We start from the raw sequence: 17,906 nt of genomic DNA, 5'->3' as shown, positions 1-17,906 counted from the left end.
TTTTTTTTTTCTTCTCACATTGGGAGGACTTGTGAAAAGAAAAGAAGGCTAATTGGCGTCTTCATAAACGTGGACGGATCCTCTCGTTGTCGGAGTGTACGTTTGGGGGCTAATTAAACGTCCAACCCTTGATGAGATGAAGCTGTTCGGAGGTCCCCGGCGCAGATTAAATGCCTGCGTTAGTCGTATCTACCCCGTAAAACATCGCCAGCTGCCGCTTAACACCTTGTAAAACTCCCAGTCAACTCTCACCGACTTTTTTTTTTTGGGAGAATGAAACCGGTAGCCTGCAGGTAACTTACTGACAAAACTGTCAAAAATGTACCCTAACCCAGGAACAAAAAATAAATGAAAATTACTTTTGTAGTGAAACACAGAGACCCAAAAACAAAATTGAAATAATTAAAATTAAATTGGATACTAATTTTAATTGCTAATTTTTTAGAAATGTTCTGACCTTTTTTATTTTTTTATTTTTCTATTTCCTCTTCACAATGCCGTTTTTCCCCCCTCGCTTTTGTGCCTGGAGAATGTTTGACTTTTGCGTTGTGACAGCGGTGTGATTTATGGCTTATTATTGAGGCAGCGTAGCCTATCGCCGGCTCGTTATGAGTTTACCTTTGCATACATCAGAGCACGCGTGTCCCATACCAATGTAAACAAACACATAAAAGAACAACAGCCCATTTCGGGCCACGTCGACAAATGCTAACGAGATGAACATCTTGCCGGGTTGGATAAATCAACACGGGCTGCTTGTGGTTTGTTAGCGCTAACATGTGGCCGGCGCCTGAGACAAATGAGATACGAATATTCATGCAGTGAAGCAGTTTGGGCCCAATCCTGCCGACACACCAGCGACCGACATAATTGCCGCGCACTTACAACCCCTCACACAGCTGAGGCGGTGTTAGCATTGGCGTTAGCGCACATCTGATGCAATCTTTCTGAACATACATACACGATGTTGAGCTGAACGGTCACCGTCTTGTTAGCCAAGATGCAACCGTGTGGTTGTTGCCTGAGTGAAAATGAGACTCAAATAATGAGATAAAGATGAGCTAATTTGGCACTCACACAAAACCAACCAAAAACATTTTTGCTAGCAACATTGTTGGATTGTGCAGCAGGTTAGGGTGATTGAGAGCGATGGAAATTTGTTCCCTAGTGCCACTGGTGTGCCGGATAGATGAAACGAATAGTTTGAGTTGATGAATGAGGAATTTCTCAGCTTTAATTTGATGCCACTGTCAGTGATAATGATAAAAGACTGCTAGCGCTGTGTGGCTACACTGGGGAAGCTAACGCCGGCTAATGGAGCGTCGGGCTAATGCTAGGGATTGTGAAACCTCTCTTTTGTTTTTAAAAGTGATGTGGAACTACTTGGAGGTGGAGTGACGCGCTGGAGTTTAGCACGGACAGCAAGCGGACGGTTCATCCCAAACGCTTCAGACACACGCTATTAACTCAGCCCGTGCAGATGTCGCTGGCCGCGCTGGAGCACCGTGGCTCAAGTGGCCCGCGGAGAATTCACTTGGAAAGCGAGCGTGACGGAACGACAGCGAGAGAGTGGCAGGATGAGAAAGAACGAGGCGCCAGTGGCGGGCTGCCGCGCGGTGTACCTTCACAATCAATATTTGTCTCATACGTGAGCAAAACATTCAACACTTTAATGAGACTCATCATACTTCATTCATCAGGAATATTGATTTGGAAAAAGTCTTCAAATCGTTACAGTTTTGTTTTGCTTGTGGAATTTGGCAGGAACAAATTTGGCTGTGACCAATCAGGACAGAGAATGGCTGATTTCAAATTTTATCGAACAAATATTCGAAATGCGTCTGTGAATGATGCTGCGGTACGCTTTGTCTGATTTTTGGTGGCGTCCCATTCAAATGGCAACCCGGCTGAAGGTTAACCAGCAACGTTGAGCTCCACTTGGCCCGCGACCCTCCCTCGTCCTTCACCCCCGAGCTCGGCCGCCACCGCCGTTGGCCCGAGCCGCTCCCAGATGGCTGGGAGATAGGGGTCACCGTGAGGTCGGCCGAGTCGGGGGACGGGGAGCGGGGGGCTCGGGCCGTCCCGGCCCATCTGCTTCATTTCCCCCGCGGGGAGCTTGTGAACATCTCGTCACCTTCACCTTTTTCCAGCTCTGTGGCAATCTCGCGTCCGTTACCGATAATGACGCTAATCGCTGCTGCGCTAGGCCTCAAAAGTACAAAAAGAAAATGGGCATTAAGTCATTCAAATGTCGATGGATGGATATATCAAACTTAATTTGCGCAGCACCACAACAATCTGTCTTTTGTGTGTTTCCATAGTAACGGGCTTCCCGTACCCCGCCACGGGCACGGCCATGGCCTACAGAGGGAGCCACTTGCGAGGTCGGGGGCGAGCCGTCTACAATACCTTCCGCACGGCCCCGCCGCCACCACCCATCCCGGCTTACGGAGCGTGAGTAGCACTTACTGCTTTGGGTTTGTTTGTTTGTTTGTTTGTTTGTTTGTTTGTAGTTTTTTTAATGGCTTCCTTGGCAAAGTCGAAGTGGTCCACGAGACATTATGTGCCTAACTCGGTGGTTAACTCGGTGTCCTAGCAAACGTGTCCCCGGTACTCGTGTTCACTTTGGTGTGTTTGGTGAGTGCTGTAGGGTCTCCGTGTGGGCGCCGTGTCCTTGCCGCTACCGTGTGTGCCTGTGCGTTTGTGTGTGCAAACTCCAAAGCTTCAGGGAGCCAAGATAGCATTAGCGCCCACTGCATAGCTGATCTCTCGGCTTTGAGAGACCTCACGGACACTCGCTTTTGCCTCTTATCTCGCGCTGTCTGTGTGTGTGCGCATGTGTGTGTATGTAAATATGTATTTGAATCAGAAATCTGTTTTGATTCAAAGTATGTGAGTGGATTGAATCGAACTGAATGCACAACTGAACAACAAATGTATTTTGATGGATTTTTTTTTCCCCCTTTACTTTTTTATTATAATCCATATGAAAGAAAGATGCAATTACTCGACAATTTTGGCTTTTCAATTCAAGTCGAAGAAGTGCTTTCTAATGCGGTCCCGTTCTGTCCCTCGCAGGGTGGTGTACCAAGACGGCTTCTATGGCGCCGAGATCTACGTGAGTACACTCTGGGTGGGGGGGCCGGAGGGACCCTTAGAGAATAACCCGATCCCCCCCAAGCATTGGGCAGCGATTAAGTCGGCGTCGCCTGTGCCAAGAAATCTGCCAAGAACATTTAAGACCCCCTCAGCTCAAGCGGCCTCGACTTTCCCGTTTTGCGCTTTGCAGGGCCCCGGACGGGGTATCCTGGTTCACCCCCAAGGAGGGTGCGGGACTCGCGCGGGCCTAGGCAGAGCCGTACTGGAGATAAGCGAGGGCGGCCAAAGATAAGAGGCCGTGGAGATGTTTGTGCAGGCGATTGTTGCTTCAGGGGTGAGCACGGCCCCTGATGGGGGGAGGCGGGGAGGCAGGGGGAGATAATAGCCAAATTAGCACTGTTGCCTCACTCCAGCAAGGGTGGGGCCGATGGTGGTGAGCGTACCCCACAGCGCCGCTGTTGCGAGAGGAAGATGACACTTGCTTCTCACTTTCAGGCTGGAAGCATCTGATAGTGAACAGCCAGAGATACTATGTGACCCTCACACACACACACACTCACACGCTGCCAACCGCGATGAGGCTGCGATGTCGCCGCTGTTTATCGCAGACACCCACCGCGCGTGACCGATTTGTGTTTGTCCAGCTTGTTCTGATAACGAGAGCAAAGCTGTCGCTCCGGCGAGGCCTGTCGACGCACACGCTCACTCACGCCGCCATTCCACCACAACAACACTACAAGATCACACAATTTGTTTTATGATCAGAAATTTAAGGTGGCGAATATTTGCGCTGAATTTGAGACACATCAACTTGCAAGGCAAAATGGCCGCCTTCACCTCAGTGCCCAGGCGGGCGAGCCGAGCCAGCGTCATGGCGATGGGCTCGCAGCCGCCGTGCCGGTGAGCGTCTCCCTTTGCTGACCTGCTAACAAATGAGCACAAATCTCCCCCGCAGATGTCACGTATGCTAATGCGTGCACACGTGCGCGTCTCGTGCACGCCCGCCGCGACACAATAACAAATGTGCTGCGCTGTCGTGTGCGCCGTTTGACAACGCTGGCGGCGATGATTTATGGCCCCGCGTTTGCGGCTGCAGTTGTAATCAGTCCCGAGGCGTGGCCGTCCCGCAGGAAGTCGTACGCCCGCCACTTCCTGTCCCCTGCGGGAAAACAAACCCAAAGGGAAAAGCGGGAGGGCTGAGGCCCATAGGGCTCAGCATGAACCTCTGGCCTGAATTCTCTGGGAGTTTGAAAATGAACGGGCGCTGCATTATTAAACGGCACCCGAGCGGCGGCGCGCAGGACCCAGATGGGCGGCCGCTAATAGAAAAAAGTTAGGCAGTTTCATTTTTCACAGAGTTAGTGCGGCGCCCCAACAATGAGCTCCTTAATTCCTTCCGCACTCTGGCAAATGAACACCCTCCGTCACCACGCCCCAGCCGCCCCAGCCACCCCCCGCCACTCCCGCCGCCGTCTTACTCGATTGGTCGGCCGGCGGCGTGTCGAGGAAAGAAAAAGGATGTTTAATAATGCAGCGGGCGACTCCTGGCTCTCAAAATGCCGCAAATTTGGCTGCTCGGTCAAATGTTTAACTAATTAGCAGCCTCACTTTGCAACTGATTGAAAAGTGTAACGATTCGATTCGGTTTGACTCAGCCAGATTACGAGTCGATTCAATATGGTATGATGCCATGACCTTTTCGTTTATGATCAATCCACCACAGTTGCGATTGAAATCAGCCAGCATAGGAGCCACGTGTTGATCGGCGCCCTCTGCTGTTTGAAAACGTTTCTTGGTGTGTGTTTTTCAGGGTGGCTACGCAGCGTACAGATTCGCCCAGCCCACCACCACCGCCGCCTACAGCGACAGGTGAGCGTCACCGTCTTCTTGCTAGCCACTAGCCAAGCTAACAGAGCAGTCCAGTCAAACGTTTTTTGTTTGGAAGCTCGGACAAAACGGGGATGTGCGAGACTTTGACGACTCCAGCAGGCGAATGTCACAAATGTCAACTTGCTCTCTGGACTTCTCTGACATCCGAGTAGAAAATAAGGCAAGAAGAACAAGAAGAGCAAAAAGTAACCTTGCAGGACTTGAGCTGATGTTTGAGTTGGGAATGCGCCGTGTGAACGATTGCCTGAGCGTGTTTGCTGATAAGGAGCGTGCGTGTGCGTGCACGTTTGCACCTGAGAGGATGAAGATCATATCCGCACTGTCAACATTTATCAGTCGGGGAAGCAGAAATCACAAATTGGACCAGAGTGCAACCGCTGCTTTTTTTTCCCTCATTCAATTTTCTGGAGACTTTTCATGTAATTGTTACGGGGAACTCACTTTGTTTGTTTCAGTTTGTTTGATTTGCGTCCCGTTGGGAAAGCAGCCAGAAAATGCAAAAGAGCGCAAAGGATACAACCTGTGTGCGAGTCCGCTTAGTAGACAAGAACAAAAAATAAATAAATTTGTCTGCTGTGGAGAAAAACTAAACGAAATAGCCAATCACGGAAACGTTGATTGTCGCAAAGAGTGAGGATCAAATTTTGCGTCCCAGCCATTGATCGCGTTTGCATGACAGACGCTCTCAACGCTTCGCTTTCTCGCCATATTGGTGGGCTGGCTCTTGCATCTTTTTCTCCTCTTCCTTCTCTTGGACTTCCTTCTCTTCCGTCACCATCTTTCATTTTGGTCCAGCAGAACCCATGTAACTGTGAGGACATGCTGAGGACGGTTTTTCCCGGCGGGGGTCCACTGACCCCCGATTGGGTGTCACTCACTCCTGTGAGATTCTTTCTGGCTTTCTAAATTGAAGATAAGAGCAGCTGCCAAGAAGGGCATGTGCCGCTCTTCCAGATAGCCTCTCTGACCTTCACTCACGACGCTCCTAAAGGGCCGACCGGCTTGCCGTTGGAAGTCGTCTCCTTGAGGATGACTTCCGCCCTTTTATTTATTAATTTTTTTTGCACTTGATTTGCCGCCCTCGCTCCTCGGCCGGTCTTATCTGCTCGCCACAGACCGAGTGGAGGAAACATGGAAAGTAAATAAATATGCGTCTTGTCCCGCTTGCGAGAGGAAATCGCGAGGATTAGTTCCAAACCGGCCATGATGAAAAGCTGGTAGGGGAGGGGCACCTCCAAGCGTGACCGGGTTCTCTCATTTTTGCTTTTTGTCTCCCGTCAATGATGGCAAATGTGCTTTGCGCAGCCTCACGGGGAAAAACTGGTCGGTGGCCTCCCACAAATGAACCTGGAACCACATGCTGCTTCATCTAGACTTTGTCTGATCACATGAAGCATCGTGTCACTAACACACAATTGCTGCGCGCTCTCTTGCAGCTATGGCAGAGTCTATGCAACGGCTGACCCCTACCACCACACGATCGGCCCCGCCGCCACGTACAGCGTGGGAACCATGGTAAGGCCCCCGTAACCCAAACTCATCGCCTTTGTGTGTCTCTGTGCCACACTCACACATGCATAGTGTTAAAGAAGTGGATGAAACATTACCAAAAAAAAAATATTTGAAGGAGGTTTGTTCTGATTTTGTTGGTTAGTTCAATTGGTAGGCACCAGGTGTGAATAACATTAATCCAGATGAAAATAGGCTTTTCAACTTTGTGTCCACTTCTTTTTCACTTTATTATAATTCTACACACACACATACATAATACATAGACATTCACAAGCAGACTTGCACAAACTCAAACTATAGGAACAGAAATAGACACCCACAAACAATTCACTCACCACACACACACATACAAACACACCCTCCTATCGAGGGACAGACGCACACACCAATAAAGACCCAAGCGGTGTTTATTCGTGCGAGCGGTACCAAACTTTGACGGCGGTGCATCGAGCCAAGCTGGAGCGTTAATGTCTGTTTTTAGCTAGCGTTTGCAGCTATCCTGAAACATCAAAGATGAAAAGTTACAACAACAACAACAAACCGAAATGTTGCTTTCATTTGAAACAAAATGGCGGCTTTCTCTTTTTGCTTGTAAGCTGGATGGCGAGTGCATCAAACGGGGGCGGAGCCCAAAAAGGGTGGGGCAGCTGGGGGGGGCTTTTTTTTAGAGTGATCAGCGACATCCGGCTGGCATGCGTGCATGCATTCCTCCCAAGTTGAAAAAGCGCAGGGTTCCCCTCCGGTGCAGCTGCTAGCTAAAAGCTTTCATTAATTACGCCATCTTATTGCCTTCTTTAAAAAATGTGCTGCTTTTATTTATTTTTTTCGGCGATTTCCTCCAAATTTCCTTCCATGATATTGGAATTCCCACTAAAAATATCCATATGCGTTTTCATTTAGAAAATCTACAACAAAATAATAATAATAATAATGATTTCGTCTGAGGTTGGAAATCTTTTTGTGTGGAAGTTTCAGACAGTAAAAGGAGCCTTTGAAGACATTGGCTTTGGATTCCTAATTGCGGTAGGACTAGTCTTTGTGCAAGTGTGTGCGTGTCCTAGATAATGTGAGCCTGACTCGAGGCTGAGGTCCCGCAGCGCTCCTGGAACATTCCGCCCCCCCCACCCCCACATGAAAGGCATCCGCTGTTAAAACTCTGCCGACATCTCGCTTCTTCCTGCTCTGAAAAGAACAGAAAGAGAAAGACAGGAATATCAAGAAAGGGAAAGGAAAAAATTAATGACAAAAAGAAAGGGAAGAATGAGACAGTAACAAAAAAGACAGAAAGAACCTCAAAAACGTTTTTGCCCAAGAAAAAAATCATAATTTTACTTGATGAATCATAATTTTACCAGAATAAAATTTGCAAAATTTACCCAAAAAAAAGATAAAAGATGGAGTTGACGAGACATTTAACCAGAAACCCCAAATAAATTCCAGTTTTTGCTTTTGTCCCCGTCGCCATCTTTGTCAAGTGTGATGACTGGAAGGAAATTTGAGGACAAAATCCGTCCGCCTGTCCGTCCGTCCAAACGAGTGCTGACGTGGATGCTGATTGGTCCTTTTTCATCTTTGATGTTGCAGGCTAGCATTTACAGAGGAGGCTACAGTCGCTTCACGCCCTACTAAAACCAACAAACAACACACAAACACACACACTAAAACCAACAAAAAAGAACTCTTGAACAAAAAAAAACAACCCCCACCCCCAGTGAGGAAACAAGGCTCCTCCCCCAACTGACTTTTCTACCGCCGCCTTTTCCAAACACTCGCCTTCATTCTTTTTTTGCCTCCGCTTTTTTCGGGGTCTGTTTTTTGTTGTTGTTGTGATGTTTGTTTTCAACGAGGAATTGTTCGCAACCTCGCGCGTGTATATAAATGCCAGACATTTTTATGCTTGCAAATAATGGATGTTGAAACAAAATTCTGGTCGTCATTTTGTACATGATTATGCAAGTATGAGAAGTAGAGTGGGCTAATCACTTCCTAGGAAATCACAATGTCGAGTGAGCTATCTCTGGAACAGGGCGAACGACTCCCCCTGTAGGTCAAAATTGGAACTGTTATTGCAATGATTCTTTATGCAGTTTGCCCATTCTAGTTGTCAGTAGCTCAAATACACGAGCTGAGAATATTTATCGACCCGCCGACAAGATTTATACTTATTCCAAAGTAAAATGGAAAATAAGCTACAATGTACTGCAATGTAGCAGAAATTGTACATAAACATGTTTAAATGTACTTACACATAGTACGTGTGTTTTCTATCTGTATTAGTCTATATGTAACGGTACGTTTGAGGCAAAGGTAGACTTATTTTAACAGTTCATCAAATATTTTGTTACCTTATAATGTTGTCAATGTGTGAGGTAAAGTAACATGACGTGTGTTCGAATAAAGCCGTTAGAAGAGTTGCTTGTTAGAAAAGTTGTGTTTGTTGGTTCTCCAAATGACTTGTAAATTGATGAGAATGCTGCTCATCAGTAGGATTCGCATCAATGTTTCTTCTTGTACATTTTTTTCCCACTCTTCCAAATCTGTGACATTCAATACAATTTGTTTTGTTCTCAGCTCAAAAAGCTAGTGCTACAAAGCTTGGCCGTTTAATGTAGCGATTTCTGCTGAGCCAATCTCGGCCGGTTGAGTTGCTTGGAATTGCTGTGAATTAGCATAGCAGGCTCGGGGAGGCTCGGCGGCAGATGCTGGCGATGGCGGACGCTGATTGAAGGCGTCACTTCGTCTCCTGGTGGACACTTCGGGAAGTGGGGGCGGAACATCGGCACTACAAAGCGGCAGCGAACTTCCGGCCTTGATTTATTTACCGACGGGAGGCACACGGGGACGGCTCGCCGTCGCCGCCGATTAGCCGCCGTCTACGTTGACGGCAGTCCCGGGGCGCCACGTGCCAGACTTTTCACTTTGCGAGCACAAAAAGTTGCAAAGTGGGCCGGCATAAAAAAAAAGCTGTGATGGGTACTCTCGCAAACGGAGGTGGGGTGGGGCAAATGGGCTCCTCACCGCGCAAAACCGCCAAAAACATTTGCAACTCATCGACGTCGCTGCATGCAAGACCTTTTTCAAAAAATCTGAAACAGTCTCTGAAATATTTATAAAATCCTCAAAATAAAACCTCTTTTCCTCAAAAGCACTTTTAAATCTAAAACAAGTATTAAAATGTTTCTCGAATTTAATATTTACAAATTGGAAAATAATGTTAAAATCTTTTTTTTTTCAAATCTTTGTCTAATTTATTTATTTATTTATTTATTTCATTTTGTGTTCTGTGTGTGTGTGACGTACAGTAAATAGGAAACGCCGGGAAGAGGAAGCAACGCTCATCACGGTTGGACATCGCAGACGTAACGACGGGAGGGAGGCATACAAACCGGCGGCAGGAGCATCGACGGCCGCCTCCCCCAACCACCGCGGGCCGACCGTCTTTTTAGGGGCGGCCGGCCGGCCAAGAAAAGGGACAGAGAGAAAAGTGTTCAGATGAGAGGCGTCCCGTTATTATAAAACATTTTATTTTTCTATACTTTTGTCACGTGTGTGTATAAAGGCGTATAAATATATATATGTACAAATGTCTTTTTATGTTTTACGGGGGAGTCCAGAACAGGCGGCCAGATGTGGCGGAGGAGGGAGAACCTGCACCTCCTTCTCTTCCTCCTCCTCCTTTACTTTTTTCCTCCCCGTGGACGCTGTCGTGATGTCACTTCCTGCCGGCAGCACTCCACGAAATCCCCTTTGTTTTACGGCGCCCCCCGGTGGCAGAGGTTCCGCCCACGGCCGAGGACTGGACAGTCGGTCGTCGGCGAGTCGGGGGAGGTTGGCCGACGTCGGGACTTCCCAGAGGACATGTTGACTGGCGGCGTCCGCCTGACGAGGTTTCGCAGAGGCCGAGGCCACGTCCGCACGTATGCACGCAAGTTTGCCAAAAACAATTGTTCATTTTTACATAAAATACCTTCCTACACACGCAAACGGCGGGATTTTTTTGCCTTAAACTTGAACTTTTCATTCGCCTTGAAGTTACTTTTTTCCCTCCAAAAATATGCCTTTATTCTAGAAAAATCCTGAATTTTTCACAACGTAAATTTAACGTAATTTTCACTGAGTTTTTTTCATAATTCTTTTGTGTAACCTGATTTTTTAAGAAACATAAAAATTTTCATGAACACAACATGCAAAAAATGATATATTGATATATTGATTTTTTTTTTCTTGGAAGAAATGGGATTTTCTTTCAAGAAACAAAGCTTTTCCTGAAAAAAATGCTGATTTAGTCTTGGGGGCCATTGTGAAAGAACTATTTTCTTTCTTGAAAAATTATTTTGTCAAGAAAATTAGACTTCTGAAATTTTCTTGAAGTTTTTTTGCAAAGAAATTCAAATTTAAAACCATTATTTCTGACTTTGAAAATATATTATCATTAAAAAATATTGTGATTTATTCCATGGAAATTTTAAACCTTACGTAAAGACCACACATTTTCTTTCTTGGAATTTCTTTCTTACAAAAAACAAACAAACAAAAAAATGACAATTTCTTAATAATATGCAAGTTTCCCAAACATTTTTTTAACAAAAAATATCAGATTTTCATCCGCCAAGTGTATATTACTTTTCAGTGCGGCCCTTGTGAGTGTTTTGACGTTTTGCTGTTATTTTCACTTTTTTTTTTTTTTTTTTGCTGTAAAGATGTCTCTTGTGAAACAATGGGACGCGTACGTGAGGACGTGGCCTCTGCCAGTACCGATTTGCGTGCTTGTGTTGTGTGTTTCTCGGAGGGGGGGTCTTTGATTTTTTTGTCAGTTTTTTGCGGTGGCCAAACTTTGTCAATTTGTGCGAGGAGTGGCTGTCCAAGGTGTGGAAACCGGAGAATGTCGGTTGCGTTCTTTGAATGTACTCTTTCTTCTCTGCGTGGATTCTTTACGTTGCTGTACATAAATATATAGACATATCTATTCTATGGGCTGTGCTGATGTCAGGGAGTATATGGGGCGGCCACACGAGCCCCCCCTTTAGATTTCAGTCCCCCCCCCACTAAATATGCCCCTGATATTTACTGTAACATGTGATCATGTGTTCTATGATTGAAGGTGATTGTGTGCCCCCCCCCCCACCGCAACCTCGACCCCCTCCTCTCTGACCACAATGGAGGACTTCACCTCCTTTTGGAGTGAATTCCGCCCAATTTCCGGCTTCTTCCGTCTGTCCTTTGTGGGGGTTTGAACGCGCGGCCTGAGCTCTTTGATCACGAGCCAGCGGGCGGGAGCGCCCGTTAATGCTAATGCTAGCCCATGGGCGTTTGGGGGGGTGGGGGGCAGAGTAGAGATAACCAGCTATGGGTGAACTCACACTAGGCTTTTCCAACTACGCTTCCGGGCCACTCGAAGGCCAAAGCCCCAAACCTACTTTGACAATTAATCCACAAAGTGAATGAATGATTGTCCTAGTGTGAGTATACCGTCGCGATACCTTTAAAGGGCTTGCGGCCGCATGCTCAAATTCCCCTTCAGGAAAACCGCCCCTTATTCCACACAATTGATTTGTTTTGGTCCAAAAAAAAACAATAAGACCCCCCTCTCCCCACCCGTTGACACTTCCTGTACAGTAGGACGACTTCCTGTGCAGCGTCCAATCGAGTGTCTGACTGGGCAGGCGGAGATGAACAACCGCCCGCATCGCGCGTGTCCTCCGCCGATTATCTATGCACTACCCGCAACCACCACACGATGTCACTCACGCGCACACGTTAGCGAGACTGTTAGCAAATGAGACAACATGTACCTTTGTCGTTGATTTTGTTTTCCGGAAAACCAAATGACGATGAATTCAAATTTGAAAAAAGACCAGATTTTGCATTTGCGAGGCTAGCTGGTGGTTCATGTAGCAGCTGTATTAAGTACAAAAACAAAAAAAAATTACTTTAGTGTGTAATGTCAGTGCTTCTACAGAGACGACCATTATTATTGTACAGCATTAGCCTATAAACGTACCATTTTTGGTCCGCAAATCGCAAGTCTTCGAGTCTGCTTTTATTGATCAGCCTTTCTCTGATCGAGAAGGAAAGATTTCTAAGTCAAGGCACGTAACCGATGCATGGCTTCACACTGTTGGATCGTTTTTTCATTAAAAGCGGTAAAGCAGCTTTAAAGAATATGTTTCAATGACACCTGAAATCCAAATCTTAGCCATTAGCATAACATAGTATAGCATAGATGTATATTTTCACATGTGCTGCTGCATCAATGCATCAAAATAAATTTATAGTTTAATGGCAGAAAGTCTTTTCATCTGTTTTCACTGCTCGGTTTTTAACGGGTAAGTTTTAAGGTGGAAAAGCAGGTTGTTGTTTTTTTTACCACTTCCGTAGCCTCTTAAACAGCAAATTCCACATTAGCCACTAAAAGAGGCGAGATGTGCCAGTTTATGGCTGGAAATCTCTTTGTGATCGTCTGTTTCCATTGTCGAGGCTTTTACGAATGTACTGTACATAAACGAAGACGTGAACTGATGTTAGCTTTCTTACTGTTGTATATAAATTGAATTGAAGGTGGTCAAGCAGCTTTAATCCTTAATCCAAATGTTAACCATTAGCATAGTATAGATTCATATTTTCACATCTAGTCATTATTAATGTACTATTCACTAAAAGCGTCTAGATGTTCATTCTTATGACAAAAAAAATCCAGTCCGTTTTCATTGTAAAGCTTTTGCTCGATATAAAAGTGAAATTGTGTTGGCTTCTTACTGTTGAATATTGTTAAGCACCTAGAAATCTTTTTTTTTTTGTATTTTACCAATTCCGTAGCTCTCTGAAATGCAAATCTTAACCATTAGCATATCGTCGCTGTATATTTTCATGTCTGCAGTTTTATCCAGCGTCCGCGGCTCGCCACTTCCACTGATGCTTTGCGGCAAACTTGCTGTTTGTTTACACGCTTGTAAAGAACCGCTACTCCGACGACTGGTCTTCCACTCCTTTTGTAGCCACACAAGCGAGCTTGCGACGCTTGACGCGTGTGACGCCAAAGCGGCGGTTGTTCCTCTCCGCTCCACCAGGTGGCACCCCACCAGGTAACCGCTCCCCAACACAACCGGGGCCCCCTTCCCAAAGTGACCGCCACCCAGTATGTGTGCCCCCCGACCTTTTGTACTCTTCCTGTTCTGTACATATTAACCCCCATTCCCCACCTCATCCTAACACAAGAAAAAAAAATCCTCCTCCAAAAAATGTGTATTTTGTTCAAAAAACAGCAAATTTATTTATAAGGATTTTTTAAAGACTTTATCGCTTTCTGCGTTTTGTAAATGTTCAAGGTAAAAAAAATGTTTTAAAAATGTTAAATGGCTATATTGAAAGGTTGAAAAAAATGTCTACCCCTTTCCTCTCTTACCCCGTACTTCTACTTGTGTTTTGTTTCTTTCTCTTTCTGTATGCTTCTCTTTCCGTGCTTCAGATGAAGAGTTCTATTTATTATGACATTAACGTTATTATTATAATTATGAGTAATTATTAATATCATCATTCATTCATTATGACCATGAATAAACTTGTCTACTTCAAGGCGGCGTCTGCTGCTGTCTGTCATGTAGTGCTTTAGCGGTAGCATCTGTGGTACATCTTTGCTTTATCATGTTAGCGGTTAGCATGTAGTCGTTAACATGCCTGAAAACTTAGCAAGCCTGCATATCCTGATGAGAAAGTCTTTACTTTCAGCACCCCCAAACAAATGACTCCATTTCAGCAACGGGCGGGAAATTAGGTGGGCGTGTCTTTCGTAACAGAGCGCACCAAAAACTCTCAAGGACCCATGCCTGAAAGTGAATCAGCCATTTTAATTTGAAGTGGCCATTTTAACTAAAATCCCTCCTAACGGGGTCCCCTAAAAAGTTAGGACAACTTTCACCAACAAGACGCCACGCCGTATATCATCACATCACGAGCCAACAAAAAAGCGCCACGACAGGCGAGGAAGCGCAGCGGCGGCGGTGTCGCAAGTATTCTGGACTCCCCGGTGTCCTTTTTTGGCAGCAAATGAAATGAACGCGGATGATTCATGAGGCAAATTACGAGCGGATCCGACCCGGTTACAACCCAGTTTGCTTGTCAGTTCACTCAAGTATTTATATGACCGTAATTAATCTCAGACACCACTGCCGGAGAAGAGAAAAAAAATGCCGAGCGGGCGTTCTCAAAGGCCAAGCATAGCAGTCACGAGAAGAAGACAAATCTGAATGTGAGGCCGCTAATGCTTATTATCCATTTGTCTGCTTTGACAACTCATTGAAATTACACTTAATTGGATTAATTGTGGCGGAATGAGAGTCTCTGAGAAGATGGGGATGAATGTGATGAAAGCAAAATGATTGATTTCCAGTTTTGGTCTAAGAGAGACAGCGGCCTCTGGTGGCACAAATGCGAACAGCTTCACGTAAGCGCTGCTGCTCATAAATTTACATTACCTTCGATTACTTTTTGAATCGTGTTAAACTTTATTGCGTATAGTGGCAATAGTCACGAAGAACTGGAAAAAACATCAATTGCAACCCAGACGTTCCTGAAAGTTTGTTAGGTTTCAGTTGAACTATCACTTTCCTGTACGCTCTTATCCGCACCATGACTCTGCTAATGTTTTGGAAGAAACTTGATGAATTAGGCAGGATTTTAGTGCGGGAGTCAGCAATTGTAGTTTGATTAAGACGACTTTTTAACTGATGAACATTCCCGTGATTGATGAAACAGCGATTAGATTTTTCCCCGGTACAAACGGAAAAATATGGAGGGAAAAAATATGCCTGATAAATCATCCTACACGGTATCCATCATGGTGCGTGCGCGCGCGTGTGCGTGAAAGCAGCAGGTTCCTCGTCTACTGCTTTCGACAGAACATCCATCAGCGCGCCGCTCCGCCATCTGCCGCTCCACTGCGGCAGCCGCCCGCCCGGCTCGCCCGCGCTCAGCGCCATCTGCAGCCCGCTTCCCTCCCGACAGCACAGCACGCACAACTTCGACTTGAAATGAGCCTCTTTTTTTAATAGCCTACAACAGTCGTTAAAACACTCCTGATTTTATCGCCTGTGCAAAAAAAAAAAAAGTCAGGTAACAAGTATAATAGGTTGTCGTGGCAAGGATTTGATATGTTAATCAATAGGCTCAGACTGTGTGGATTAATTACTGTGTTGGCATTTACAGTCCAGTGAACATGATTCCCTACCGGAGGAGAGGCTGCAATACCCAAACTGAGCAACAGAGGGTGACAAATACCAACAAAAGACAAATTGGTGCGTTGCCCAAACAGAAGGTGAGCCGAACATCGAGTTCAACGGTTTTACCTCGTGGTTTCGGATCTTTACCAAACTCTTTTCTCCAATTGTATGCCAGCAGGACCGTCCAAAGCGCGTCACATGTCGGACTGACGTGACCAAAGTTCACAGCCAGCTGGCCCCGAGCTCACCTCCCCGCCGTCACCTAGCCATCAGGTAAAATAATGATAAAGAGCCCCGAGAGGAGCTAAGAATAGAAGCTTAAGTGCTGAGCGGGCAGAATGGTGACGCCGCCATTTGTGCAATGAGGTGAGCTCCCGTTTATGGCCGTCACTCCGAGGGTAGTGCAAGGGCAGGGGGGGAGCGCACACATGGGGCCTCCTGCGGCATCGGGCAGGTGGGGAAACCCGCGATCCGTGGAGAGGGGGAAAGTAGTTTAGCTTAATTGAAGAGTCATTCAAAAGCCTGACCTTCACCCCGACACACTAACCCATGAACACTAAAACCTTACCAAACATAAACAATAACTGTCCCTTAACCATCTCTTAAACCCCAAATTCAAACCGCCTAATCTAAGCCGTGCAGCCCTAAATGTAATGATGATGATGCATGGCTGCCCTCGGCTTGCTGGCGCCGTGTTGCCAAGTGGCGCAGGATTTAGCAGCACCGCCACTGGTGTCCATCTGCACACCGGATTTGAAATGTGGCTTCGCTGCGACCCGTCTGTTGTCCGGAGCCTCTGGAGACGCCACGGGGGGGTGGATGGAGAGGCCCGTGCCAGGAAATATTCCTCTGAAATTGTGGGCAGGATCAAAATTTCACCTTGTCCACCCGATACAGGAAGTTGGCTGCTTCATTTGAAGGCGTCGTTTGCGAGAGGTTCCTCCGTAAATTTGCTCGCTACCAAATTTGACTGACGTGCACTCGACAGACAAATGTTGAGCTTTTCGGGCCAGATGACGCGACAAAGTGATCTTTTCTCGAGCTTCTGTTGCCTTTTGTTTGCACGACAAGAGAGATTTAGACGGCGAGTTTGCAATTGCATCCTGGCCTGTGAAGCTGTGCTGTGGACAATCCCACATGTTGAGTTTAAGGCAGTTTACCAAGTGTTGTTTATTCCGAGCAAATCCATGTTTTATCCCCCCCCCAACGGAAAGCCGGCCAGGCTGCCGCGGTGCGAATGGAGCCAAAAGAAATGAGTGTGACGAGACGAGAGTGCGTATTTGGTGACACCTCGTTTCTATTTGCGCTTGTCTTCTTCAATCCAGAGCTCCCAGTGAAAGGTGCTTGTGGCCTGTAGAGGGCGCCGTCTACATGCTCATGAAGAACGTCCATCTCTGTGAATGTATTCCGTCGAAACATACATAACATTAAAGTCCCCATAACCTAACCTAATCGTGCCTTAATCCAACATATAATTTTACATCTAAAACTAACTCTTAATTTACGATCCTAACCACTCAATGCTGCGAGCCCATCGGGATAAATTCAGCCATCCTCACGGGAAGTATGACAGCCAATTTTGCCCTTTGACCTCATCTTTTTTCCTCTCTCCCCCAGTCACGAGATCGACTGATTTTGAAAATAGCTCCCGGGCAAACCCTGATAAAAAGCAGAGACAGTGTTTGTAAAAACCATCACAGAGCAGAAGGTTTCATTCTTAGGCTGTTTTTTTTTCCCCTCCCGCCCCTGCCGTATTGTCCTACGAGGCGACAGGAAGGCCAGGCCACAGAGGGGAGAGCATATGCCCGCCTTTTGCCTTCCCTTCTGCTATTGCTACTCACTCACATGTGTTACTTCCTCCCCCACTCGCCCACCTGTGCAGATCCAAGACTCACAGGTTAGGTTCAATGCCCGACCACTGCTACCCACTTGTGCTCCTCCTGAATTGCTTTTGTTTTTTTGTTTTTTTTAAAAAAAACTACTCATCCCTAAGTACTGAGTATGAACACTTGAGTCACCTCTGCTCACTTTAGAGAGCACCGAGTGCAATTCTCCTGACAAATTGTAGGGGGTGCTCAAGCCATGACCTAGCTGAAGCGACAGACCCGATGGGCTGGTCGGTCAGGGGGGGGCAAGAAAGCGGTTCCGGCAGAATGTCTGAAAATACCTGCGCGACCTTTCGCCACACTT

General features: G+C 46.4%; 1 protein-coding gene across 10 annotated transcripts in view; it reads left to right on the top strand.

The window, feature by feature from the left end:
* The window catches only part of LOC119126422 (RNA binding protein fox-1 homolog 3-like), a 156,447-nt gene extending 142,372 nt beyond the window's left edge, over window positions 1–14,075 (top strand). For 9 of the 10 annotated variants that reach the window (XM_037257700.1, XM_037257702.1, XM_037257701.1 and 6 more), the window contains 5 exons: window positions 2,322–2,454; window positions 3,079–3,118; window positions 4,910–4,968; window positions 6,426–6,504; window positions 8,086–8,912. In XM_037257700.1, coding sequence (XP_037113595.1) covers window positions 2,322–2,454; window positions 3,079–3,118; window positions 4,910–4,968; window positions 6,426–6,504; window positions 8,086–8,130 — 356 coding nt within the window. In that variant the 3' untranslated portion in view covers window positions 8,131–8,912. Of the gene's footprint in view, window positions 1–2,321; window positions 2,455–3,078; window positions 3,119–4,909; window positions 4,969–6,425; window positions 6,505–8,085; window positions 8,913–9,803 lie in introns of those variants that run through there. The other variant, XM_037257696.1, reaches the window with a different exon arrangement.
* Window positions 14,076–17,906: the final 3,831 nt, after the last annotated feature.

The sequence above is a fragment of the Syngnathus acus genome, chromosome 8 (genome assembly GCF_901709675.1).
Source record: "Syngnathus acus chromosome 8, fSynAcu1.2, whole genome shotgun sequence".
In the NCBI taxonomy this organism is placed as follows: domain Eukaryota; kingdom Metazoa; phylum Chordata; class Actinopteri; order Syngnathiformes; family Syngnathidae; genus Syngnathus; species Syngnathus acus.
The sequence above is the reverse complement of the archived record's forward strand: the minus strand, read 5'-3'. Positions and strand labels throughout refer to the sequence as shown.